Source organism: Danio rerio, chromosome 22 (assembly GCF_052040795.2).
Source record: "Danio rerio strain M-AB ecotype USA chromosome 22, GRCz13ab, whole genome shotgun sequence".
Lineage (NCBI taxonomy): Eukaryota > Metazoa > Chordata > Actinopteri > Cypriniformes > Danionidae > Danio > Danio rerio.
The window spans coordinates 7577888-7589045 of NC_141042.1; the positions used below are offsets into that span (position 1 = coordinate 7577888).

Sequence of the window (11158 nt, forward strand, 5' to 3'; positions counted from 1 at the left end):
TAGTTTTGTGGTGAGGAATTCATCCGTGCATGTCATTAAAAAAAAAGTTTGCTCTTGTAATCTTCAATTGAAATCTAAAAATGCACAGATTTTACGTATGTTTTTAGGTATTGAGTGTAGCTAACATACTTATCTTTGCCCCTTCAACTGTCAGTTTTGACAACAAACAGAAATAGTGAGGAAGAGGAGTCTGTTAGGTTGTAATAAATAACTCTTCTAAAACCCATTTGCTCATTTTTCTGGTTGAAATGTCTACTTTACTACATTCATTCAGTTCTCAGCAGAAAAAACAACCCACTGTTTTCTCATTTATTATTCCGTTTCTCTAGGAAATGCATCACAATACAAAAAAAATAAATAAATAAAAATTGTCGAGCTTCCAGTTCATTTGGACTTTATCAAGTCAAGTTGAGCTTTATTGTCATTTCACTACATGTGGACAAAGTGGAATGAAATTTCGGAACCACTGATTACGCTCCAAAAATAAACAATTATAGATGTAAGAACTATTTTAAACCTGTACATAGTAACATACTAGAGCACTAATGTAAATATGTTAAATATACATGTATTAAAAGTGCTCAACTAAACACCTTCACTGTAAAAAAAAAAAACATCTTGCTGCCTTACATTTTGTAGTTAAATCAAATTACTTTTCTAAACATCTCAACTTACATCAAACAAACTGACTAAAAATATAAAGTTAAACTTTGTATAACTTAAAAAAAAAGTTGAAACCAGATTAAGCAACATAGAATTATTTGCCATCTTGACTTTGTCGATACAAGTATAGACAAGTTTTTGTCTATATTAGACAGACTATAAAAGTACTTTTACTTTTTACTTTTACTTTTTAATCATTAATTATGCCTACTAATTACTTGTTAACAGTCAATCTAAACGTTATTAAACTCTATTTGGATCTAGTGGGGGAGTATAAATAATTTATGTAAGTGAGGAAAGTAAAATAAGCTGTGAGAGATTACACACAAATATTCTTCATAGAGTGGACTAAAAACTACAGGAAGTCAAGAATCTGCTGCGTCGAGCCTGGAAAATATTTCATAAGTTCAGAATTAAAGAATCTAATTTACAGAAGAGACTACAGATTGAAATTAAAGACCAATAATGTACTGATAGTTGTGTAGATTATTAACAGTTGCCTAGATTATATTTTGGTTGATTGAAATCTAATTTCACACTGTACCTTTTTAACATAAGTTACCTTGACTCTGATCAGTCAGTCAGGCATGTCATTCCAAGATAACAACTACTGAAACTAATAACTAAACTAAAACTAAATAATTTATACATTTTGTGGCAGGTAGCAGTGTAAAAATTACTCTGATGAATTACACCCAGGTGGAGTTTTTCACAGAATAAAAACTGATTGGCTTGAATTTGTTCTAACTCTTAAGTTTTGGTCATATTTTATTACCATTTTCTAAAGTATAGAGAATAAACCGGATAATGTGAGAAATGTTGAAGGTGTCTGACAATGTTTGCTTTGACTGTATTTATATGGTAGTAGTATGTGAAAGCCTACACATTATGCAAATAGTTCATCATCAATTTTGTGTGAATCAAAGCAGAGATTTACAGTTCCCAACGCAGTTAAAATATTTTTGGTTCATCATAATCCAATTTTACATTGTACCTTTCTTGAAGTTATCTTGTTTCTGATTGGTCAGTTGCAACATTCCCAGGAATGTTATTCTGAAATAACAACCGCTGAACTAATAACTAACCAAAAACTAAACCATTTTTACGTTTGTAAAAAAAAAAAAAAAAAAAAGACTGAATTTTGGTTTGTCCAATGTTGGATCTAACAATGTGTTATAACACATTTGAGCTGTTTTGATCAAGTTAATTACTTGTGATAAAAGCATCTGGCTAAATTTATTAATTTTACGCTTAATCACAGGGAAAAAATGCAATCATAGATATTCACAAAAATTTTAATGGGCAATTTTAAACAAATGGTGTGTGATTTTTTTTCCTACAGATCCTATTTCGCCAGTATCTACATATAAATACAGTACAAAGAAAAAAAATGCTGTAATTCACCTAATTATTGTTTCCAAAGTTTATTTTAAAATACATTTCTAGTGGCCAGACTCCCTTATTATGTATACAGTAGGAGAAAAAAAAATAAACAAATGTGTGTCAGTGATCCTAAAATGACTTTTATTTTGACTTTTAATTTAAAGTATAATGAGATCAGTATCATCTATCGAACTGAATCATGATGTGTGTAATGTTACACCTCTAGTCCAATCAAACAGTGATAGAAGATAGTTGATTCTGCATAACATGGCTGATATGACTTCCAGTTCAATTCTCACTCTGTCAATGAAAGTATAATGGAATAAGATGTGTTTTATTCATCTGGATCTCATGCTGTATTCTCTATTATATCTTTAAATAATGTATTCACTTAAAAACTGCATGCTATGCTCAACACACACACACACACGGAATACTGTGGGAATAGTGTGAGTAGTATGCAGTGTGAGTTGAAGAGTCAGCAGTGATGTTAGTGTGATGTTTACTGACGTGGCGCTTCACGTCGTCCAGACTGAGAACGGCTCCTCGCTCGTTGTTGTTGCTTCGTTGGTGTTTCTTCTTGGCGCAGCGACAGAGTTTGAACTTGATCACCTGCGAAGAGAGCAAACACACCAGCACATATTACACACTGTTCAGTTCGCACTATCAAATCCGCTGCGGATGGTCAGGGAGAGAGTAGTGGATCAAACGTGAATGTTCCTGACAGTTTCACTTGGGGGGTAAACAACTGTAGAAGGACGAGTAACAGAACAGTGAACCTACAAAAAACAACACAAAAAGCATACATTCATATGGATTTATAACCAGAGCTGGGTGGATTACTTATGCATTGTAATCAGTTAGCTACTAATTACACATTACAAAATTTGCAGTCAGTAATATAATCTCTTACGGTGCTTTCACTCTTGCACTTTTGGTCCGCACTCAGGTTTGTTTGATGTCAAAGTATGGGAGGATTAGCTAGTGTGAACACTCTTGTAAACTCGGGTGTGCACCTGTGCTTATCACCTTCTGCATATATCACGTGATGTTCAGAACGTTTTCAATATTTTTTGCGATAGACAAAAGTCGTTCCCTGTATGTTACCAAAATCAAAAGATTCAGTAAAAGCAGAGGAAACGTGATGTGTGGAGTTCTCTCCCAAGACTGCTGCCCTCGCAACCCGGCCTCAGAAAAGTGGATGGAAATGAGATAAGATATAAATTTGTAGACTCAATTAATTGTGAACCACTTACTGCCATTGTTTATTTATGTTATCTATAAAAAGTAATCGTAGTTTGATAACGAGTATTCCGAAAAGTAGTTTACTCTGATAACAAGTACTTGATTTTTTTTTTTATTCATTTATTTTTCTTCAGCTTAGTCCCTGATTTATTAGGTGTTGCCACAGTGGAATAAACCACCAACTATTCTGGCATATGTTTTATGCAGCGGATGCAACGCAGTACTGGAAAACACCCATACACTCATTTACACACACACTCATTTACTACAGCCAATTTAGTTCATCAGTTCACCTATAGAGCATGTCTTTGGACTGTGGAGGAAACCGGAGCACCCGGAGGAAACCCACGCCAACATGGGGAGAACATGCAAACTCCACACGGAAATGCCAACTGGCCTATCCAGGACTTGAACCAGCAAACTTTTTGCTGTGAGGTGACAAACCACTGAGCCACCGTGCCACCCTGATTTTTGTAATCTGTTTGCATCCATATTACATATAATTTGTTACTAACCAGCATTTGTTTATAGCATACAAATATGCTAATATCTGAAAAAAAAAACATCTAATGTTGAGATTAATCTGACATGAATGCATGTGAATACAAAAGTATGTTTGTTGATGTTAGAGCAGCCTAGTCCTATTTGCATTGTAGTCCCAGAATAAAGCACACTTTCAAAATCCACATTATGCAGGAACTCTAATCTTCTTTTCAGGAGTCAAGATAGAAACAATATTAAAATCACAGATCTGAACTTGTAACTGGGGCATTTTCCCTCTTTCCCTTGAGGACCTCCTGACACACACAACAACATGATGGATGGATGATGCATTGTTTGTCACTGGCTTTCGGCTGTCATGTACCAGAAGTCGGCTTAAACCAGCCAGATTACACTAACACGAGTCCTGGAACTGACAGTATTTGTGCCTCATTTCCTGCATACGACGCCAGTCTCCACCTGCCATTTCTGACAGGCTGTCTTCCATCTGTGGCTTAATGTCACTGGAAATACTCTGCGCCGGCTGTCGAGTCTTACCCAGACTCAAGGGACTTTTCACGTAACTTGTCAATTTATCAGAACTGTACAGTGCATCACTAGATTTACTTAGATTTCCATAGGAATGGTGTTGGTATAGGAATCCTATCTGAAATATCTAGAAGATAAATCAATACAAACGATGTGAATATATCAATAACGGCTTGTTTTTTCGTGCAAAATGTTTTATTGCTTCAGAAAACTTACAAAGGCCTCAGTCCCTACATTGTAAAAAAAAAATAATAAGAATACATTTTTTTGTCATGAAAGCTGAGTCAACTTAATGAAGTTAAAAATACTTGCAATTTTAAAATTTGAGACAACCATATTTTCTTTTACAGTGAACCTTTAAAGGGTTTGTACATACACATTTTGAAATCAAAATTACAATCTAAGTTGGTGTTTTGGTCAAAAGCAAATTTGCATGTTTCACTTTTTTCTATCTCTTTAAAAAAAAAAAAAAACACACACCCAAAGATTCTCCACTATAGCAATGATGATTTTAAAATCGCTTGTTCATCCCGAACATGAAAATTTACTCTTTAAAAACTCTCCAAGCCTTTAAGATATTATTTTTTGGTTGAACATGAAACTAGATATTTTGTGTTCATTGTTATTGTATTTTTAGAAACATTATTTTGTTTTTTCTTCCTTGAAAAATGAAATTAAAAAAGCATGAAAACTAAATATTTTGTAAAAAGTTGGAAACTTAGCCACTGACATCAACAAATGAGGAAAAAATGGAAGTAAATTGTTACCATTTTCCTGTCTTGATCATTAGTGATCCAAGCTTGCAGATCACTGGTTAATATGACTATATATACACCACACTTGCACACACACATTGCTGAGTCTTGTTATTGTAACACCACAAAGTATTTTTTTGTCTTGCCATGTTTTAAACCCTTTGCCTTGTTTTATTGTTTTCATTGTTTTGGCCACCTGTCCCGACCATTCACTGTCCTGACCATTGTTTTTGGCTCTGTATTTTTGGACTACCTGTATTTACTCGATTGCGCCTGCCTGAACATTCTCTGTTTAATTAATAGTGCACGTGGATCCTCAACTTCGTTGTCCACCATCCTACGGTTACAATTCCAACATTTGTCAAAGTATCATGTTTAAAGAAACAATGTTTGAAGGAAGTGGAGGAAGAGTAAAATATTTTTTTTGGGATGAATTATCCCTTTAAATATTACTACTACATTCATTTTCAACAATAATGTAAACATTCAGCTAAAAATTTCTGCGTTCTGCTGAGGAAAATCCATCCAGGTTTGCAACAGCATTCAGTTAAGTAAACAATGAGTTTTGAGTGCACTCTCCCTTTCACATTCAATTCTCCTTCTTATCTTTCAGCAAAACCCCCCCACCAGTGCTTTAGTTTTCCAGGCTCATGTGAATCTGTACAGCGCAGAGGTGCAAGTCAGCACATCCAGCAAAAGGCCATATGATCTGTTATCAATCTCTGCCACATGGAGATACCCAAGAATCGCCTGAGACCACACACACAAGAAAAATAGCTCACATGCACCAACCTTTATTTCCATTACAGTCACATGTTGACTGCATTTCATAGAGGAGGTTCCTGCCAAATTAGGGGCCATTTACATGACAGCGTTTTCAGCCAAAACTTAAGACTTTATGCATTTTGCATGTTTGTTTACATGACAGAAAACATAAAACTAAAAATGAGTTGCTAACTAGAAATTTTTACTTAAGTATTGATTACTTTCTAACTTCCATATGTGGAATGGCACTCCCTGGGGCACAGAAAAACAATCTCACATTCGGGACCCTGTACTGCTCAAAGGGATAACATTATGCGAAATCATGAACACTCTGATGATTTATGACTCATGACACACAGGCATTTTCCTTTATTTTCAACATACTGAATCAACTTATGGTCAGCCATATGATAAACAACCGTCACAAGTAAAACATAAACATTAAGAAGAAGGAGAATATTGCGATATTTGTTACGCCACATCGCCCACTCAAGCGTGTAATACTTGTGGAGAAAAATGACTGGATATCAATCATCGTCAACAGAAGATCAGAGGACAATATCCTTAGCAGACGTTGGGTTGATTAAGATGCTAATGACAGAGCGTCTGCATGCACGACACAATCATTTCTCCCTAATGCCTGCAGCATTGCGTCTGCCAACAACACTGAGTCGTCTTCTTTGAATATGCTTCCAGCCCCTTGCTTACTTGCTGAGCTGCACGTCATCACATCCAATGACTATTTCCCCCAATCGAAGCATAATTCCACCATTCGCCTTCAGGGTATTGATATCTCGTGAGCAATCACAGTTTTGAGCTGAAATAATAAGATATTTACTCTGGCTTCACTCAGATTCTGATTGAGGCAAAGGGTCTAGAGTGGATGAAAGCTTCAGCTTTTTTTGTGTGAAGGTCATGTTATGAGAGGAATGAGAATATGTGCCATTTCGAGAGAATTTTCCAACACAGTAATCATCACTGGAGGGTTTAATATTTAAATAGGAAAAGTAAATAACGGGTGCATGTTTGGGTCACTTGCAGTCTTGAGCTGGTTTACATGCACACCAAGATGCTGATTCATTCATTCATTCTCCTTCGGCTTAGTCTCTTTATTCATTAAGGATTGCTACAGCGGAATGATCCACCAACTTATCCAGCATATGTATTACGCAGCGGATGCTTTTCCAGCTGCAACCCATTACTGGAAAACATCCACACACTCATTTACACACACTTGGCCAATTTAGTTTATTCAATTAAATAATTCAATTAAATAAATAATTAAATTAAATAATTAATTAAATAATTTAGTTTATTATAGCGCATGTGTTTGGACTGTAAGGGAAATTGAAACACCTGGAAGAAACCCGACAACACGGGGAGACACTCATTTACACACACACACTTGGCCAATTTAGTTTATTCAATTAAATAATTAAATTAAATATTTAAATAATTTAGTTTATTATAGCGCATGTGTTTGGACTGTAAGGGAAATCAAAGCACCTGGAAGAAACCCACGACAACACGGGGAGAACATGCAAACTCCACACAAATGCCAACTGACCCAGCCGACCTTGCTTGCCACTGTGTCGTCCTAAGATGCTAATAATTCTCAAAACAAAAGTACTGAAATAACCTGTTGGCCTGGTATCCATGCAAACAAACAATGCAAGTAAATCTCATTTACAAGACTCCTGGTAGTGATATCAAAACATTGTAGCTTGCATATTTAACATTGATTATTTATTTATTTATTTTCATAATTTATTGATGGATTTTATGGCAATTACAATAAAAAAGACAAAAAAAAAAACAATTATACATTTAAAAAGTATAGATCATATCATCTTAAGTTCATACAATACAATAAATGTAAAAAAAACATACCAACAAATAAAAAGATAAATAATGCGACTTAACAAAAACTACAATTGTACAATCTGTATCACACAATACACTACTTTGAACTTGGGGAAAAAATGAACCAATTTGCTGGGACATGGACTTGGTCTATATTTGTTATAGACCAAATTTTCTTTGTTACCGGTTAAACTTTGTAAACTGGTTAGATTAATCTCTAGACAGTAAATTTTTTTCAACTTTAGAAAGAAGAGGACATCACATCACAGAGGACATCACAGATCCACTGTGTTGGGGTTGGAGGTTTCTGATCCTTTCACCTAACCCAGGGGTCGGAAACCTTTTTTTTTTCTTCTTTTTTAGCAAAGAGCTAATTAGCAAATGCATTTTTTTGAAGAGCCATTTGATTATATATATATATATATATATATATATATATATATATATATATATATATATATATATATCAAAATGCCTTTTTAAAAATGCATTTGCTACTGTATTACTATAAATTACTAAAAAAACGAATACAATATTATATATAAATAATACGGGTTTAAACAAAACCTTAAATTATGTCCATACAGCTCAAAAATAAACAAATATGAAGCATAACATGTTGAGCAAGTCCATAAATGAAGAAGAATTTATAGTATTTTTATTTTCGGAAATAGGAAACTGACTTTTAGTGATGGTTATACATTTTGAAACAGTAAAATAATATTGAAGGAAAACAGCTAGAGAGCCACATACTTTTGGTCAAAGAGCCACATGTGGCTCGAGAGCCATAGGTTCCCTACCACTGACCTAAGCAATAGTAGTTGTAGTTTAGCCAGGAGCAAGATAAATGCTATGCAATTAGATTGCATCTTTGTAGGATTATATGATTTATTTATTAAATTAAAAGCACATAAGCAACTCAGGGTGGGCTAGAAATACGTTTTGAACTGTTACAAGATTAAAGTAACAATGAAATTAAAATGAAGGGTATAGTAGTGCTTGTTATAAATGAAGGATCCGTGCACTTCATTATTTTGTAAAAGTTAATTTGCTCTCACATATTATAACCTTTTCACCTTTCTCTTAACGACTTCTGTCCTTTCTTGTCACATGGAATGCCTTTAGGGCAGAGCAATCAGTTCTTTAGAGCGGAGCTTTAAGGCTGTCACATTTCTGCTCTGCTCTTCATCAATCTTTTCATTCATTCATTTTCTTTTCGGCTTAGTCCGGCTTAGTTCGGCTTTATTAATTAGGGGCCACTACAGTGGAATGAACCGCCAACTTATTCAGCATATGTTTTACACAGCAGCTGCCCTTTCAGCCGTAATCCAACACTGGGAAACACCCATGCACTCTTGCATTTACACACATACACTACAGCCAATTTAGCTTATTCAATTCACCTATAGAACATGTGTTTGGACTGTGTGGGAAACCAGAGCACCCGGAGGAAACCCACACCAACATGAAAACTCCACACAGAAATGCCAACTGGACCAGCAAGGGCTAGAACCGGCAACCTTCTTGCTGTGAGGCAATTGTGCTACCCACTGCGCCACCGTGATGCCTCAATCTTTTTTTTTTTTTTTGTCAAACAATCTAATCGGTTCCAAAAGGACAAAATCTTTCACCTCCCAAAACATTTTTCTAAATTCAGGACAATTTTTAGTGGATGTACGTCTTGATAGAAGAAAAAAAGGACAAACTTAACTTCCGTTTCATGTTGATTTTTTTTAGAAAATGGAAAAATCAAAAAATATATATAATAATGTATATATATTTTATATATATATATATATATATATATATATATATATATATATATATATATATATATATATATATATATGTACAAATAAAGGCAGCATATTTATTAACATAAGTTTCACAATCAAATAAAAATGGTGACGGTTACTGCAGATTAAATCTGAAATGTTTGTCCAGAAATTTAGCATGTTAAAAAATAAATTTGACCTTATGTTGTGTTAATCGTATTTACACACTGCCTCTGAAACATTTGTCTGTCAAAAAAAAAAATTATATGGTTCTTTTTTTTTTTTTTTATCATTTTTTACATTTGAAAACGCATTTTGAAAGGTGTTTTGAAAATTCAGAGCCACATTACAAGTGAAAGGCAAAATCCAAATTGGCGTCAGAGAAACTTGTTCTGTTTTTTTATTGTATGCTAGTTTGTCGACATCTCCACTATTTGAAGACTCAATTTTGTATTGTTTTGCTAATTATTTCGCAACGGATTTGTGTGAGATATATTATATATATATATTTTTTTTTTTTTTTTGGGGGAATTTGAATCCAAAAAAAAAAAAAAAAACATATGAAAATTTCAGACTTTAATGTGCAAAAACCTTAATACCTTACTAAGGTTTAATAAATGTTATTAATTTTACTGTTAAAATGAACAATACTACAGCATTTGCTAATGTTAATTGTTTACTACATGTTCTAATGCACTATTAAAATTCAAAGTTATGCTTGTTAACATGACTCTGTGAGTTAACAATAACTAGCAATGAATGATTTTATTTTAATTAACTAACATTAACAGATGAATAAATAAATACTGTAATAAATGTATAGTTTATTGTTTGCTCATGCTAGTGAATACATTAACATTTATAGAACCTTATTGTAGTTACTAGTTTTTCAAAATAAACACCCAAAGAATTAAGAATATAAAATAGTGAACGTATAATCACAGTAATATAAGCATACATCAAAACAACATCAAAACAAGCAAGAACTTTAATATTTCATTTCATATATTTCATTTATGTCAGTTGTCATGTTAAATAAATAATTGAAAGCCAAAGAAGAGTATTGTAACAAGTGGGAAGCTCATATACTATCCTTTAATTATGCAGCTTTTTTATGGTAGCGCTTCTACTTTTTGCATGACATGAAAACACATTTAAAATTCTTCAGGTCATGAAAGCTTCTGAGTTTACAGTATATTTTCAAAATGTTTGCTCGGTCTGGATGTTTAAATCCACATTGAGGACACGATCCTGTCACAAATGCAGATAAACAAACCGACAGAAAGCAGATCAATGTGTTTTCATGCTGAGCGGAATCAGTGTAAGCAGCAGAAATTTAGCTGTGATTGGTTTATGCTTAAGCCTTTTATGACCTCTGATAAAGCAAAACAGGCAAACATTTACTACAATATTTATTCATCAGAGACTGTAACTCTGTCATTTATTAAGATCTTACCTCATACAGATAGTCAAAGAGCTCCAGGATGGTTAAGATACTGGCTCCGATAAACAGCCCCATCTGCCCGCCAATGTCACCTGAAACAGTTTTCAGTCATTAAACCACACACAAACACACTTTCTCCGAGTTTTACAACAAACAGTTAAGGCGAAGTGTCAATTCACAAGCTGCTGTGTGTGTGTATTTGAAGCTGAACGGCTTTATGGCATCTCAGTTCAGTT

General features: G+C 33.9%; 1 protein-coding gene across 5 annotated transcripts in view; it reads right to left on the bottom strand.

Moving 5' to 3' along the window:
- The window catches only part of asic1b (acid sensing ion channel subunit 1b), a 394977-nt gene that overhangs the window by 2859 nt on the left and 380960 nt on the right, over positions 1 to 11158 (bottom strand). For all 5 annotated transcript variants that reach the window (XM_087302592.1, XM_087302591.1, XM_087302593.1 and 2 more), the window contains 2 exon segments: positions 10935 to 11014; positions 2557 to 2658 (listed from right to left, as the gene is read on the bottom strand). In XM_087302592.1, coding sequence (XP_087158718.1) covers positions 2557 to 2658; positions 10935 to 11014 — 182 coding nt within the window.